This window comes from Camelus dromedarius, chromosome 21 (genome assembly GCF_036321535.1).
Source record: "Camelus dromedarius isolate mCamDro1 chromosome 21, mCamDro1.pat, whole genome shotgun sequence".
NCBI classification, from domain to species: Eukaryota; Metazoa; Chordata; class Mammalia; order Artiodactyla; family Camelidae; genus Camelus; species Camelus dromedarius.
In genome coordinates, this window is record NC_087456.1 from 6,847,340 (window position 1) to 6,864,203 (window position 16,864).

The 16,864-nt window shown below is 51.9% G+C and overlaps 1 protein-coding gene across 3 annotated transcripts in view; it reads left to right on the forward strand.

Moving 5' to 3' along the window:
• Positions 1 to 16,864, forward strand: part of TMCC2 (transmembrane and coiled-coil domain family 2) — a 33,305-nt gene that overhangs the window by 1,040 nt on the left and 15,401 nt on the right. The window contains exons 1-2 of one of the 3 annotated variants that reach the window (XM_031438726.2): positions 96 to 727; positions 10,526 to 11,056. In XM_031438726.2, the coding sequence (XP_031294586.1) occupies positions 10,553 to 11,056 (504 nt within the window). In that variant the 5' untranslated portion in view covers positions 96 to 727; positions 10,526 to 10,552. Of the gene's footprint in view, positions 1 to 95; positions 728 to 10,525; positions 11,057 to 15,051; positions 15,130 to 16,864 lie in introns of those variants that run through there. The other 2 variants (XM_031438724.2, XM_010991372.3) reach the window with 2 other exon arrangements.

Below are 16,864 nucleotides of genomic sequence, written 5' to 3' on the forward strand. Positions count from 1 at the left end.
GATGGCAGGGGAAGAAAATTACAGAGTGGGAGGCCAAGCAAAGGACCTAATGGTTTCCTTTGCGGAGTTAGTTTCCTCCTTTTGGGACCTTCCTGGATTGAAGCTCAGTTTGTCCATCTGTGAAAGGGGAGTGTGAACTTCTTGCCGTTAGGTGGAGCCAGAGGTTAAGCTAGTGCTTGGAGATCCCTGCCCGCCTGCTGAACCAACCCCCAGGGTGGAGAACTGACAGGTGGCCGCGCTGTGCTTGGGCTGGTTTGGGGCCTTGGTTCAAGTTGCACACATGCTGAGCCGGCAGTTAGAACCAGAATCCGAAAGAGGCGATCACATGCAGCTGGGAGTCCTTTATTTTCCGGCCTGAGGTTGCTGAGACAATTATCAAGCTGTATTGAATTTATCTCTATATTAATTAAAATAGCAGCTGTGGTAAATAATGCACCTTTGCTGGAGCTGCCACAGGGACTGCAGGCTCCGGCTTCTCCAGCCAGCTCACCACTCGGCTGGGCGAGATGTCAGCCCAAGGAAGGAACTTAGATGCCTTGGAGATTGATGCCTCAGGGAGATTTTCTCCAGAGGGGGTGCAAGGTCTTGGCTAGGGGAGCAAGAGGACTCCGTTATGTTAAATAAAGCCTGTATCCTATGGCAGCAGCCACTAAGGAGCTCACCAGAATAAACCAATGACATTCCTCGTTTGGCCTGAGCGGCACAGAGTCAGGAAGTCAGAGCGCAGGTGAGTGTGCTCTTACCTGTGTGTGTTACCTGTCTGTGTTCCTTGGGGAGCGGTGAGAAGGGGACAGCTAGCTCCATGTGTGTACTTTTAAAAATTTGTGGTAATTTTTCGAATGTGACCTCTGGTTCTGCTGCTGCCCTTTTCAGAGGTTCGGGGTAGCCTTTTGTATATAGGTGAGCTCTGTTGGGAAGGCTGTATACCGAAGGTCCTTGGTACCTGGCCCAGCTGCCACTTCTGAGCCCACCCTGTGTGGTCAGGAGGTGTGGTTCCTCTTTTAAATGAGATGATGAAGGAAAAGTATTGCCCTTAATGCTGATGTGGGGAGGGGGCCAGCCTCCTGCTGCAGACTTCAGCTTTACTGTGGGCCGATTCAGATGAGTCTGGCCAGCAAACCCTGATTCCCTTGACTAGATGGGACCTCACCCGAAAAGTCCAGGAGAAACAGCCTTGGAAACTCCCCCAGTTTCCAGCTCAGACAGCGGTGGAAGCTGTCAGCGCCATTCATTTCCCCCAGCTGCCTTCATGAGGGAAGGTGGACTGGTTGTGGTGTGGGGGCTGTTGAGTCTTTGTCTCTGTAGATAAAGCTGCTTTAAGAAGCTCCTTCATCTCCACCCTCTTATACCATCTCTCTCTCTCTCTCTCGCTCTTTTTTTTTTTTCTTGGTGATGTTCTCATTCTGGTTGGGGCAGATACAACAGCAACTCTACACTTGATATTAAACGCCGGACGTCCCCGAACCAAAATTGAGATCAGGTGTGAGAAAGGACATTGTCTTTCCAAGTGGTCCTCCACGCCCACCAGAAGATGTACCACTGAGGCGACCACAACCATGTGGACCCAGGCTGGCAGCACGGAGAAAACCTAGCTGCTGCTTGCTCAGTGGGAACACGGGGAGACAAACAGGGCCTTTTCCTGTTTATCTCTGTCTGCTTTATCATGTGTTTACAGGGTAGGGACTTCAGAACCAGACATGAACTTGGGGGCTATTGCAGTTTGATTTGCTGTGTGAGCTCAGGCAAATCACTCAACTTTTCTGAGCCCTTTTCTGGGAAAAGGGACTAAGAATACTGAAGTGTGTCCAAACTTGTTTTCCAATGCTGGCACAGTTTTCCAGTGATGGGAAAATTCCACCATTGGCTCTAGCTGTGGGTAGAAGCTGCCTTGTTTTAATTTGCTGGTGGTACCAGTAAGGGGAAAGTTTGATTTTTAACATCCCCTGCCCTGCATCTGTGTTTGTCCTAGAGAGACCAGCAGTTCTGGCTTGCTTTTGTTTTCATTTTAAACTTTGGAGATAGAAACTTTGGGTCCCTTAATCCCACTTCTGTTTTCCTGCAACAGCTCCAGCATTGCGATAGATTCAGTGCAATGGAGGAAATCATCTTGAGAAAAGGGGGAAAAAAATAAAAGAGGCTTTGTCTGAAGCACCTCCATGAAAGTTGGAGGAGGTGGGAGAGGAGAGAATTTTGGTCTGAATGGTGCCCTCACTAGTGGCAGCCAAGGTTTTGGGGGCTCTTGTGGGCTCCTTTCCCCTTTAGTGTTGTGGGCTCTGCACTGTCCATTTTTGCTATGGTGGCCTGAGATCGGTGATTATAAGGTGGGGAGGGCCAGTGAAAAGAGGGAAAAAGAATTAAGCAGCAGTCTTTGGGGAGGGATCATAAAACGGTAACTGAAAAATAGCCTGAAAATGGACATTGCCCCAGAAGGGGCTTATACAGGTACTTTGGGGGCCTTCTTAGCTACTCTGCACACTAGATGTGACCTTTGGGGGACATCCCAGCAGACACTCCTGCAACAGGAGCCTGACAGTTCAGAGTCACGTCCCCTGCCCCAGTGGCCTGGATTTCTGCTGAACCACTTGAGTTCGCGTCTTGGTTCATTTGTGGTCATTACCTGGTCCTTTGCTGCTGCCCGGCTCCTTGCTAGTCGGGAGGAAATGCTGGATTGCTGGCCAGAGAAAGTGTTGGCTGACCAAAAGTACACCGAGATTTTCCAGCAAATAACCCCAGTTCCAGCCAGAGTGGGAGTAGGGGGAGCGCAGGGGAAAAGCGCACAAAGGGACATGGAGCACCCATTCCTGTTAAAAATACAGCAGGTGGTATTGGCTGCTGGAGGTGCTGGGATGTGCGTCTCAGCCCGTCAGCTGGCTCTGTCCTGATGCCTTTAGAAGCCCGAAGGTAGAGGAGGAAATCGCCGACCTTGCCACCTCTCCCAGCCCTTGGCAGCTGGAGGAATTGAGTCTTTCCTGAGAGGAAGACTCTGGGTGTGCTGGCCGGAGTTCTTCACCTGGACGTCCCTTGAGGGTCTCCTTCCCCTCACAAAAGCCCTTGCGAATGATTTCCCCAGGGATTTCTGAACAGTATTAATATATTTTTGTCCCAGAAGGAAAAGGGGGTGCTCTGAATTTCATTATTCCAGTCCTGGTTCGAAGTCCTTTAGGCTCATTTGGGTTCCAGCTCATGTTCTTCCGTCCACACCAGACCCTGGTCTCCCTGCCTGCTCAGAGTGAGGATCAGGAAAAGCAATTAGAAACCAAATAGCTGCGGGAAAGTCACAACTGAATCCTGTATACTTCTCCTTGCTGGCTGTGCTGGGGATCACAGGCGCTGCACCCCCTCCCTGCCCCCCTGCCCCTGAGGCCCTCAGGTAGAGAGCCCCTGGGAGAGGGGTCAGAGGTCAACAGACACTGATGCCTTCAGCGGGAGAGGCCGTGTTTTAAACTGTGAAATACGACATGCATATGAAAGTGTCTGAAAAATCTGAAAACATAAGTACAGCTTAAATAACAGCAAAAGACACCCCATCTATCTACCACCAAAGTCAAGAGAGAGAACACTGACATTTCTAAGAAGCCCCTGCTTGTTTTTCTGTTCTTTTATTTTATTTTTAAGGCCCAGGGTTTTGATAAAATGTATGGGTCTCAGTTTCTCCACTTTTTCGATGGGAAGACAGGCGACCTCATGGGAATGCGGGTGGGATGGAGGAGTGTGGGTGCTCTGTCTGGGCCTCTGGGGAACAGTTCTGATGGTAGAGCAGGGCCCCACGCAGCCTTGCTCATCATGAGGCTCCCAGCTCCCCTCCAGAAGTGATATGTTCTGGCTGGAAGATTCCCACAGTTGCAGGTGGGAGCAGGACCCCTGGGAGAGGTTCCATCAGGGGAGGCAGAACTGGAACAGGGTAAATCTCGGAACAGGGAAATGGGGAATCAGCCCTTTGGCAGCAGCCACTGCCTTCACCTCCAGGCAAACAGGGTGAAACACTTACAAGAAAATCATTCATCTAAGCACACTTTAACTTTAAGTGTGCTTTGGGCATCATCAGTGGAATGAGAAACCTATGGGGTTAATCAGAAGCGGTGGGCTTAGAGCAAGTTTTAAGGGTGGAAGTTTAGTTACAACCCAGAGGAGAGCACTTTTGAAGTGGGGGAAGTAAAATGATAAGTGCCAGGTCCCTTGTAAGGCCAGAGTCCTTTTTGACTGTCAGTAGTCAGGGACAGTAGGCGGTGGTGAAGAATTCTGAGGCTGCCCGTTTCTATCCCACCTGGACGTAATGTGAGGTGGGCAGAGGGTCCTAAGGCCTGGGATTGCCTCTCTCCCACCCCCCTTCGCCTCCAGGAATTTTCAGAGCAGCCCTGAATGTGGGCTTGGGGGGAATTGGTGACCGATGGGAAAGCAGGTGGCGAATGAAGCTGTCTGTTCTGCCACATATTGGGTTCTAGATGAATTCCCAGCTGCCCTCGCTGTTCCAGTGGGAACTGTCTTGCAGGCTCGCTATTACAGAATGTGCTTCTTTTCGTGTATTTAATTGTCTTAATTGCCAATCCCATTAACAAGAATCTCTCCCTCAACAAGGAATTGAAACATCAGACAGGATCTGAATTTGGGGTTGAAGTTTAAAAAAAGTGTGGGTGTTGGGCTGGGGGAAAAAAGCTCAGGTGGCTTCTCAGTGGTGGTCCTGGAGGCCAATCCAAACTCGTCTCTGTTTCCATCTCTCCTCTAAGAAATGGCATCTCCCTTTGAACTCCTCACAGATGAGGAGGGTGCATTCTTAGAACGAGGCCATACTTCATCAGCTAAACACCAGGCCTCTCGCCACGTTAAGAAGTTAAAACAAAGCTGTTGAGGAATAGCAGGTATGTTTATGTGGGAAAAAATTTGACTTTTCAAACCAAATGGCTACAGGCTTCCTTATTCCAGCCAAATTCCCTGAGTGATGTCCACCTTGGAAAACAAAGCTGGCTTTAATTTCCGGAGCCGTGACCTAAGCCATTCGTGAGGACAGCAGACACATTCGGGCTCCTGGGTTTGTGTTCATCTCCCTCCAAGAAGCCCGATCTTGGCAGTTACTCTGATAATGGACCGAGGTGAGAGTTTAAACTACAGCAGGAGGGATCTGGGTTAGACACAAGAAAAAGCTGTGCAAATGAGCGTTTTAAATCGTTGGAAAAGGTAGTTGTCTGCGCACTAAATCGCCTTTTTAAGGTGGTTCTGTAGATTTGCATTGTTTCCACTCAGAGAATAATTAAGTAGCATTTGCCACGTTTGTGTTAAGGTCTCTGCCGGGTGATACTAGAGACAGAAAGATAATAGACCATATTGCTCCTGCCCTCCATTTGCTCATGGAGGGTTCCATTCATAAGCAGGAGAAAAGTTGGATGACAATTTGAGAGAGCAGGAGAAGCCATGGCGCAAGGCGGAACATGATTAACTGCAAGATGAGGGGTGCAGATAATGACCTCTCCGGAGTTCAGATCAGGGTGGTGCGATCAGTGCGGGCTGGTGTGGTCAGTGAGGGCTACATGGAGGGGGAGGTGGTGAAGGGTGGGTAGGATGAGAGGAGGCAGAGAGAGGGCCCACCATGTAGGTAACTTGAATTAACATCTCTTTTGCTGGTGTATGTTGCGCTGGTTCTGCCTAGAGACCCCGCTGCATGAGGTCGCCTTGCCTGACTGGCATTGGCTCCAGGCAGAATTCTCTAAGCGATAAATAAAGGAAGGAGGGGTTAAAATAAAATTGAGAATGGGGAAGCCGTTTGCCCCTGAGTTGAGATCTGTTTTGTAATGTCAGCGGTGATGCTGGGGAAGGAAAAAAATGATTCCAAAAATCTTTCATCGCTGTGTTTCTAGGAGAAAGAGTTGCAGCTGCTCACTCTTCCCCATCATTGTGGCCAAACCTGGGGTGATGGCTCCCCACCCAAGGCTTCTTAAGGGCAATTGGAGACTTTTGCAATCCACTTTTTTATCTCGAGAGTAGGACTCTGTGGGTTTTTACAGCGATTAGCTCTCTAATGCTGGCCCTGTTTCCATAGAGACCCTATAAATAGAGGAACGTTGGCGACCTAGGCTTGCTAAGGCTCATGGTGACCCAGTCACCCCGCTGAACCCTCCCAGCCGAACCTGTGTGGGGCAGAGGGCGTTTCAAACCCAGGTGGGAGGAACGGATATGCAGTCAGAGATGCAGTCAGTTGCCAGGTGGGATAATTAGCTATAGGTTAGTGTCACTTTTTAAGATCCTTTTAGCTTTAATGGGAGTTGGTAAGAACACAGGGACTTGGAGGAATGAGAAGCCACTTCTGGCCAAGGTCTGTACTGGCACAGCCAGTGCCAAAGTCACTGTACCCCGAAGCATTTTACTTTTGATCTCCTGCAGCTGTGTTTGCAGCTTTTGGAGCAGACTTCCCCTTTGGGGGACCCACACCCAGGGAGGGAAACGGATGAAGCATAACTGTTCGGAGACCACAGCCTTCTCAGGAAGGATCTCTCAGAAACTGTCGAGTCCACCCCGTCTTCCCGAGAGGATGGTGGCACCCAGGCGATGGGGCTCTTCCTGCCTTTAAAGATAGTTCGGAGGTGGAGGCAGCAAACTCCCTTAATTTACCTGCCCAGGTGTGGGCACCTGGCCCCCGGACGTTCTCCCTCCCAGCTGGCTTCTGGCCTCTGGGCAGTTCTGGGACAGCTTTTGCTCGTTCTGTGGATCCAGGGAGCTGTTTGTGTCCCACCTCTAACTCTCTTTTCATAATACATGGCTTTGCTTGGCCACCAAAATGGTTTCTGGCAGCTGGGGAAAAGCAATAGTCAATGTGGAGAAGCAAGTGACATTTAGTAGCTGGAACCTGTTAGTCAGAGCAGGTGGTGCCTTCTGCTGCGTTGGTGGCTAAGTTCCCTCAAGCTAGTCACCATGGTTTTCCTCATTTCCAAAACTTGTGGTTGGTTATGTGTATGTGCTGTTTTTTTTTTTTTTTTAACACTTCCCATGTCGTGTCAGAACTCCTTAACCGTCTCCTCGCTGACACCCACACGCAGAAGCAGCCCGTGTGCTACCTGCTTTCTTGACTTGCACCTCGTAAGTGAGGGAAGAACCCCTTGGTTTGGAGCAGCCTCCCTCCCGCTATTATTCTCTGACCTCTTTTTTGTTCTTTTCCCTTGTCCCCACCATCATCTTTAGCAGACTCCTTGGTGCTGCAGGGGCAAAGGTCCTGAGGTCACCCTGGCTTTCCTTCACCTGTAGAGCACATGGAAGGTGGGAAAGAAAGACCCACACTGGTTACAGGTCTTGCCCAAGTCCTACAGTGTGGTGCGGGCAGATCCACCACTGCAGTTCAGGCATTTTTGTTTTGTTTTGTTCCTGCCTGTGATTCTGTTCTGGATCACATGAAAATACCATATCTGCTTTAGTCTTCGAATCACTGTGAGCCAGTGAGGGTGACTTAGACTGGAAGTCGGAGGTGCCTGTGTGTGACTTGCATGAGCCCCTTAACTGTGCTGGGCTTCAGTCTCTTCATCTGCAAAATGCAGACACTGATGCAGTCACATCCTGCGTCCTGAGGTTAGGCGAGCATCAGGCTGGAATGACAGCATACACTGGAAAGCACTTTGGAAAGTGCTGTTGTTAAAGGATATTAAAAATAAATTGACCAAAGATTTTAGGATTCAAAGCAATATGGCAGGCAGTGGTGGCTGCTGTCCCCTGCGCCTCCCCCCTTCTCCCCGGGCTCAGGGAGAGGAATGCTTCAGGACTCTGGTGAAGTCTTTTGAAGGGAACTCTGTATCTGAGTGGATGTGAAAGAAGGGCCTCAGGGTAGGAGAAGCTAGGCTAGGAGTGGTGGGGAGAGGAGAAAGAGGCCTGGAATAGAATGCTAGAAAGACAATTTGTAATATGTAATGTGACCACTTGGCAAAAGCCACTGGGCAAATGCCAGAGTCAGCTGGCCTGTCCACCATGCCTGGAGGAAGGTCTGGTGTCAGCTTGGACTGAGGAGGAGGGGGGTGTCCTGGGCTGTCCCTGATCCAGAGGCTGCAGGATCTGGCCATTTCCAAGTCTGGCGGAGTCCAGTCCTCAGTCTGGTCTGCCTTGGACGTGGTGGTTGTACCCAGAGCAGATTCAGCTGGACCTCCTGGCCCTGCCTCGGGCTGGCCCTGAGGAGATGGTAGCTCCCGTGGGAAGATCTGGTGTTGTGGACCTAACGTCTCCAGGGCTGCCCCAGGATTAATTTCTTGAGCAGTCAGGGTCACCTTAATTTCCTCACTTAAAAATGGAAGTGTTGCCACTGTTGCTTTTATTACTTTCTGGGAAAATTGAGTGAGATAATGCAACAGAAAAAGTGCCTTGAAAACTATAAAGCGTGAGTTCACAGTGAGCTGCGATGATGTAACTTATCTGGTCTGTAAAATGGGTGACATAAGGGCCCCACCTACTCTGGATTGTACGGCGACTTAAATGAGCTGAAAATGAAAAGCCTACACTTGGACACAAATCCACAGTAGTATACGCAGTTATTGACATCCAGATGTGAGTGTGGCTATCTGCGCAAACCACGCTGCGGTGTAAAGTAAGAGGAGTGCGGTCAGCTAATTCAGAAGATCTAAAGATGGTTTTTTCTTGGTGTCTTTGTGGTTCAAGTTTTCTGCTCTGTAAGTTGTTTCTAGGGAAAAAAAAAAAAAGTCCAGTACATGTAATTCTTTGGAAGGGTTTTTAGGTGAGTGAGGCTGCGTCCCGAGGTGATGGGGTGTCCTCACAGATGAAGACCTGCTGTGGCTCACTGAGCCCCACATGGCTGGGTTCTGTTTCCCCCTTAGGAGTTACAGGATGTGGATTCTCACCTGGTCCTCCAAGTCCCAGCTCTCCTACTGCTGGCTCTGAAGCTCTCTGCCGGGGGCTTGGATCCACCAGATGAGCCAGCCCCCTGACAGAAGCAGCTGTCTGGAATTATACCCACATTGCCTCGCCCTGGCCAGGCGGTCCTGCTGCCTCTGAGCAGTGCTGCCTGGGGAGCAGCTGAAGCATCTCAGCGGCAGAGCTAAAGGGGGAAGGCGGTCGCAGGGCCACACTGGGCTCCAGGGCGCCTTTGGTTTGTTCCGATCTGAGCAGAGAGATGTTGGTTCTGATATGTATGCTAAAGAAGTGGTCACATTACTCCCTGCACTACAAGGTATGCCCATAGGAGTAGTTTATTTACTTTCTTACATTTACCAGTTTGTTACAAAGGATGAACAGACAGATGAAGGGGTCCATGAGGTGAGGTTCAGAAGGGCCTTGAGTGCAGGAGTTTCTGTTGCCCTGGAGCTGGGATGTGCCACCTTCCTGGCATGTGAAAGTATTCGCCAACCTGGAAGCTTCAGTAAAATGTGTTCTATTGCTATATCAGGAGTGAGATTGGCTGTAAGTAAGAGAAAATTACTGTTGTATAGACGACAATATAGACAAAGCTACGTTTGTTTATTTCATGAAGCAAGAACCCCAGGGTAGGCATTCACAGCTGGTTTGGTGACTCTGTAGGGCCATCCGGTCCTCAGGCCTGTCCCTGGGGTCTCCCGCAGCTGTGTGTAAGTCTGCATCATCATGCCGGTCACCTTGTCGTTGCAAGGCGCCTGCTGCATCTCCAGGCGTTACCACCACATTCCAGATGGGAAGAAGTAGGAAGGGCCAGTGCCTTTATCAAGAAAGCAAAAGTGTTCCCAGAAACACACACCTTGTTTTCCATTGGCCAAAACTGTCATATGGCCACTCCTAGCTGCAAGGGAGTCTGATGAAGCAAGAATTGCAGTACGGCGCAGTAAGGCCATACAATTTGGTAAGAAAGAAGAATAGAGTGGGGAGGGTATAGCTCAAGTGGTAGAGCACAGGCTTAGCTTAGCACACACGAGGTCCTGGGTTCAATCCTCAGTACCTCATCTAAAAATAAATATAACCTAATTACCTTCCCCTACCCACTACCCCCAACCAAAATAAAATAAATAAATGAAATATTCTTTAAAAAAAAAAAAAAGAATAGATATTGGGTAGATAATTAGCAATATCCGCTATGACCTGATTGCATGGCCCTGACCCAGGGAGTGTTGCAATGAGACATCTTTGGAAGTGGATGCCTGCCTGGTGGTCTGAAAGAGCATCTTGAGAAGGACCTAACTCAGAAGAAGGGAGGGATTAGGGGGTGGAGGGAGAGTCAGTCCAGAGGCATAAACCTCATGAGCCAAGTGCTGCCTGCGTGTGCCCCTGAGCCCCAGACTGTAGCCACAGGAACATCCTGACCAGTAACCCTGAGGCCAGGTGTTGATTGGGAATGTACAGTGGGAAACCATATGGGTACATCTCTTTGTGAATGAGAGGAAAATGGGTCCGGGTTGCCACCTTTATGCAAGGTGACCTTTTAGGCATGACGAGATATTCATGGGCATCTTTCAGACTCAGATGGCTGCGGCAGCTACACTAGCATCCCAAGAACGGACCCTCGCCTCTGCCCCTAATTGACCAGGCATTCGAGAGCTTTCCACTCACCAGGTTCTTCATCTTTGTCCCCCTTAAGAAAATCCAGCAGCTCTCAGAGGGCTCCATGTTTGGCCACGGCTTGAAGCATCTGTTCCACAGCCGCCGCCGGTCACGGGAGAGGGAGCACCAGACGTCTCAGGATTCCCAGCAGCAGCATCAGCAGGGCATGTCCGACCATGACTCCCCAGACGAGAAGGAGCGCTCCCCGGAGATGCACCGCGTCTCCTACGCCATGTCCCTGCACGACCTGCCCGCCAGGCCCACCGCCTTCAACCGCGTGCTGCAGCAGATCCGCTCCCGGCCCTCCATCAAGCGGGGCGCTAGCCTGCACAGCAGCGGCGGGGGCGGCGGCGGCGGGGGCAGCAGCCGGCGCACCAAGAGCAGCTCCCTGGAGCCCCAGCGCGGCAGCCCCCACCTGCTGCGCAAGGCCCCCCAGGACAGCAGCCTGGCCGCCATCCTGCACCAGCATCAGTGCCGCCCCCGCTCGTCGTCCACCACCGACACGGCCCTGCTGCTGGCGGACGGTGGCAACCTTCTGGCTGAGGAGGCCGAGGGCCTCGGCGACAAGGTGAGGCGGGGCGAGGGGAGGGCCTTCCAGGTGGGGGCTGCCCTAGAGGCAGGAGCCACCTCCTAAGGGGCCTGTGGCCCTGGGGAGCTGAGCTGGGGACCAGCCTGGTGGGTACGGACACCCCACCGCCTGCCGAGCTGTCTGTCTGGTTGAAGGAGCCAGAGATAGGACTGAGCCAAAAGCAAGAGATGACCCGCAAATGGCTAATTTTTTTGTTTGTTTAGAGGTTTGTTTTTCAAAATTAACTTTTGCTCAGGCTGATACTAATTTTAATTTGTTCTCCTTAAACGTGCTCTCCAGAGGCAGTAAGTGTAGTCATCAAGAACACAGACTAGTGTCAACCCTGGGTCTGCCACGTACTGCCCAAGTCACTTCATCTTTTTGTACCACAGCTTCCCCAATTAAAAAGGGCTAATAATGGTAGAGTTGCTGTGGGATTAAATGCATTCATATATGTAAAATGCTTGGAATGGAGCCTGGCCAGTATCATTTTTATTATTATGACCAACCAAAGGAGGCAGAGGAGGAATCCATGAAGGGTTGTTTGGTAAGGAGACTGTCTAGTTTGGCACTTTTCTGAATTTCTGTATTCATTCTTGCATTTGTGTAAGAAGTATTTCTTGCATACTTGTTACAAAAATATAACAAAAAAATGAGCGGAGGTGCCGTCCTCACGGAGCTTACCGAATAGAGGGCAGACAGATGGGTGAGTGGACAGAATAGGGTGGTGAGGCTGTGACAGAGGCTGTGGGAGCTTGTTGGCAAAGCCCTTGTTGGAGGAAGCCACTGAGCTGAATCTTAAAGAAGTATCATTTAGCCAGGGAAGAACTGGGGAAGGAGTTGGGGGAGGAAGTGTGTAATGTGAGCTGACGCTGGGGACTAGCAGGGCTTCACTGTGGTTGGAGCGTCCAGCGGTTTTGGGCACTGCCGGGCAGGCAAAGGTTAGAACACAGAAGCCCTTGCCACATTGAGTCTGGGGTGGTGTGAAGTTATCCAAGGGTGTTAGGCAGGAAAATGGCAGGAGCAGGTCCCTTTGGGTCTTAGTATAGACAGTAAATTAGAAACAGGGACAGGAGCAGAGTCAGAGAAACCATTGTTGGAGCTGTTGCTGGAGTCTAGGCTGCAGCAGTGAGGGTGGAAAGGCGGAGACAAATTCAGAAGACATTTGGCAGTTAGCATCAATAGTAGTAAGTGAGGAAGTGGACATGGAAGAGGAATGGAGGAGGATTCTCGGGCTTCTGGCTGAGCAGCTTCAGCAGGGGCATTCTCTAGTTGAAGAAACACAGGGGAAGGAGAAGGTTTGGGAAGGAAAGTGGTGAGTTCGGTTTTGGACATGTTGGGTTGCAGGTGCCTCTGGGAGCTGTCCATCTAAAGAGCACCAACTTACGGTCGGGTTCACATGGGAGAGGTGGCACTGGGGCTGGCACTCTGGGAGCCAGCACTGAGCTTGGAATCCTGGGTGTGGATGAGACCTCGAAGGGCATGTGTCAGGTGAGAAGGAGGCCAAGGATGGAGCTGACATCAGGAGAAAGCAGGCAGATCTGTAGGGTTGGACCTGGAGAGAGATGACGGCAAAGCACAAGGAGAAGGGAGTTTGAGGAAGGCGGAAGTACGCAACTGTGTGAAATGCAGCAGGAACGATGGGTCACATCTGGATTTGGAAACATATGCAGGCAGTGTCAGGCAGTGGGGGCCACTGGTAACCGTGGCAAGAAACCAGTTTCAGTAGATTGAGGAGATGGTGGACGTGGAGGGGCAGCTCTCCTGGGGAGGAGAAAGGAGGCCAACATTGACTGAGGCAGTCTGGTTTATGTTGGTTTTTGAAAGATGGGCAGGGAGGGCTGCCCATCACTAGCAGGCCAGGAAAGGGGCTTTTGACTTTTTTCTCCAGTGAGATGAGAATTCATTAGATTTCGTATAGATGGGTGACACCTTTTAAGAAGACCACTCTGGCCGCTGTGTGGTGACTGGGCTGGGAGCCAGGTGCGAGCACGATGTCCAGCTGGGAAGCTGTTGGAAGCCTCCAGCGGGGAGATGACAGTGGTTTGCTGCAGGGCAGGAGCCGGAGAAGTGGCTGGATTTGGAATTGCTTCAGAGATCAAGCTCTGAAGATTCCTGATGGATGTGGGGCATGACAGAAAGGGAGCAGGCAGAGATGGCTCACAGGTTTTTGGCCCGGCAGCTGGAGAGAAGAAATTGCCTTTAAACTAAGTTGAGAAAGACAGCAAATGGACCATACATCTGCAGGGGCTGTGGTGGCAGAAATCAGAGCTGGTCTTTGGACATGTTACGTTTGAGATGGCTATTAAACATCCACGTGGAGATGCCAGATAAGCAGTCAGATGTCTGAGTCTGGAGTCTTGGGGAGAGACCTAGGCTGGAGGCAGACATTTGGGTGTTGTTAGCATACAGAGAGCATTTAAAATGATGGCACTGGACCATCTGTAAGCATAGTTTCAACTGCAGAGAAGTCTGTGCCAAGAGTGAAGTCTGGATGTGTCGGCTAAAAGGGAAGCGTGGCCTTGTGGATGGAAGGGAGACCCAGAGGGGACCAGCAGGATGAATTGGTTATTCAGCCCTAATGAGCCAGTGGTTTGGCTGTGGCAGCCACCAGGCCCATCTCTTGCTGCTGAGTGAATGAATACATTTAAAAAATCAAATTAGAACGATCCTGCCAAGCCAGGGTCTCTGGTCCTAGAGCCGTTTTACAAGGAGGGAGAACGTGAACTTTGTGGTCCCCGGCTCTCTGAGCAGATGGAGCAGGCGTGCGGTGAGCACTGGTGGAGACTGGTGAGGAGTTGTTGGCGTTTGCTGACTGGGAATGCAGGGGGCTGGGGGGTCCGGGATGGGCGCATCGACTAGGGAGCTTCTCCACGAGGCTAATTTTTGGTCTTCACACTCCCCTCAAGATGTCCGGAAGGCAGGCAGGGTTCTGTTCTTGCTGCTGGTGGGGGAGCAGCCCTGGAAACTCCTGGGTGAGCTGACTCTGGGGGAGGTTCCCTGGGTTCAGGTGGGAATGGGGGGACTGTTTCATATCCATACTTAGAACTTTCATCCTTCCAAAGCTTTGTCCTGTGCATTACCTGCTTCATCCTAAAAAACATCCTTGTGAAGTTGCCAGAGCAGACACTATTCTCACCATTTTACAGATGAGCAGCCTGAGGCCTCAAGGAATCAGGAGGCTGCTTGCCTGGGGGCACCTGGCTAGTTCTTGGCGGGGAGGAGCCTAGACCCCATGTTTCTAGCATGCCCACAGGACCAAACTGAGATCTGAGGTCACGAAAACCGCCAGGGACCATTTTGTGCCACATCCATCGTGAGATGGTGGCCTCAGCCCAGGGACGGTGACTTTATCTCTTGGTTGCCATTTCCCCTTCCATTGTACATCCTTTCTGACCTGGAGCTGCTCCTCCAGGGATGGGCGTGGCCCCAGGGGGTCCTGAGAAGAGGGGGTACTTCCATGTCCTGAGGACAGGGGTCTTCCAGCCATTGGTAAACACTGCTTAGTCAGCTGACTCCCCCAAACCCAGATGCCACGGGCTGGTGTGCGAAGCTGTGCTGGTCCCACCCTGGTCCCTCGGCTTGAATAGAAGGGATTCTTCTCTCTCTAGTAAACACAGCCCCACATGCTCGCTGTGAGCTCCCTGGTGATTACTAGCATCTATTTTTAATTCATAAGCCTCCCCTACTACCCACACCCCTTGCCATTGTTTAGAACTCGGCAGCTGGCTGTTGGACCAGAGCAGGCCCTGTTGGGTTGAGTTACCAAAACACCCTGGAGGCAGCTACAGTTCCTGGGCTGTCCTGAGAGGCTCACCCCAGCCCCTCCCTAAGAGCGTAGGAGACTGGAGCCCCATAGAGAGCAGGGGTGCAACGGAGGGACAGAGAGGGGCTCACAGGCCCAGGAAGCAGCTCAGCCTTGGTGATGTCATTTGCCTGTCATTTGTCCTCTCCAGATCCACTTAGCTGTCTTCGAGGTTGTGCCTTAAGTGATTGCCCTTTTAAAAACAAAAACGGAGTTTCATCTCAGCCTCGCCATTCCACTTTCTACTATGTGTGTGACACTGAGCAAGGTAACCTCGTCGTTCCCTGTCTTACATCTATAAAGTGGGGGAAAGGTCATCATTGTTGGTGCACTGGGCCATTGGCAGGTGATGTCTGGGTTCCCCATCTGTGTGTGGCCTTAATCTCTGGAAACCTGAGTCCTGGAGGCTGCAGCAGGAACCACTGGTTATACGTGCAGTGGGGTTGGGCTCCCTGGTTCCTCAGCAGATAAGCCCCCTCGCCCCCTTCCCCGCCGCCCCTGCAGCACACCCCACCTGCCCCCACACTGGCCGGACTCTCTTTTGCTGAGCAGCAGTTCCTACAAAATGCAGCGTACCCTCAAGAAATCTAGCAACTCTTCCATCCTGCCCTGATAACCTGCTCCCAGGCTTACAGGGAGGGGATTAACCCCTGCAGGGGTTAGAACTTTGTATTTCCTTTCTCCTGCTTCTCCCATGTTTGGCTTGGTCATTGCTTCTCTCTTGGCCTTGTTCAAAACACCCCCAGCTGTCGCCACAATCATCTTGCCCCTCAGAAGGCTTGTGCAGTGTACTCCAGCTGGAGGGTCTCTGTAGAGGGGAGAGTGCAGCCAGCTATGCCATGCTGGGCCCCCCACCCCAGCCCTTGCCCCAGTCGCCCTTCCTGTCTGCACATTGTGGCTGGTCCCCCTGAGGAAGAGGGAGAGGGGGCAGGAGCCAGAGGCTCACTGAGGGTGTCTCAAGCCTTAGGGAGACCAGCCAGGAGTGCTCAGTGGCAGGAGGACTTAACTGACAGGCCAGCCTGCTGCCCCCTGGCTCTGAGGGCAGGCAGGGCGGGAGCAAGGACCAGTGCTGCAGGGCGAGGGGGAGAGGGTGGAGATGACGTCATGATGGACGCTTCCCTGTGGCCTCACAGAGGTGTTATCTCCAGGCCCCAGATGGGGAGACCAGGGGCGTTTCCACGCATGACCTAAACCAGAGCAGATTCCGGACAGTCAGTCCTTCTGTACGCTCCTCCACCAGATTTATCCAACAACAAGATTTCTTCTCTGTCCTGGCATGAATAAGCACCCCTGTTTACTCCAAGGGATGGCAAGTGAGGGGCTGCCCTTAGCCCTAGGCTCTTGGCAAGAAGACAGATCTTGGCAGGCGGCAAGGGGCCTGGTTTATTTATGTCTGGGAGCCTGCCGGCTTGGTGGTGGGTGGGGCCAGCTCTGCTGAGAGAGGTTTTCAAACACATCCCCTGGGCGGCTGGGGGAGGCCGGGCCATTCATCTGTGAGGCCCCTGAGTGCTTCAGCTTGCAGGCCAAATTCCAAGGGAGGCGGAGGGGCCCTGTCCCACTGGGCCGGTTGGCCTGTCCTCACAAACGTGGCCACCTCCAGAGCTGCCTTTCACTCTGCCCATCCAGTCATCATTTACGCGCTCAAGTCTGTGCCAGCCTGAACTCATACCCAGTTGCTGGGGAGGACGGCTGCTTTCTCTGTGCCCCTCCCCCACCCCATCTCATCCCCTCTTCCCTCTCTTTTCCTCTCTGCATGGAAAGGCTCCCAGAGGGGCCATCAGAGTAAGCCAGCCCAGTGGCCTCCCGAGGCAGTGCCCACACTGCCAGCCACTTGCCAGGCCAGGGCAGGGTGGCCCTGTGCTCCCCTGGGAGCCACTGCTTCCCTGTCTCAGGGATTAAAAGCCCCTATTTCCCGGGGGCCTGAAGGCCCCACCACAGCAGTGTACCTGGTACCTGGTGAGTTAAGAAGTTCTTCCTTTAGTCTGATTTGAGTTCCTCATGTT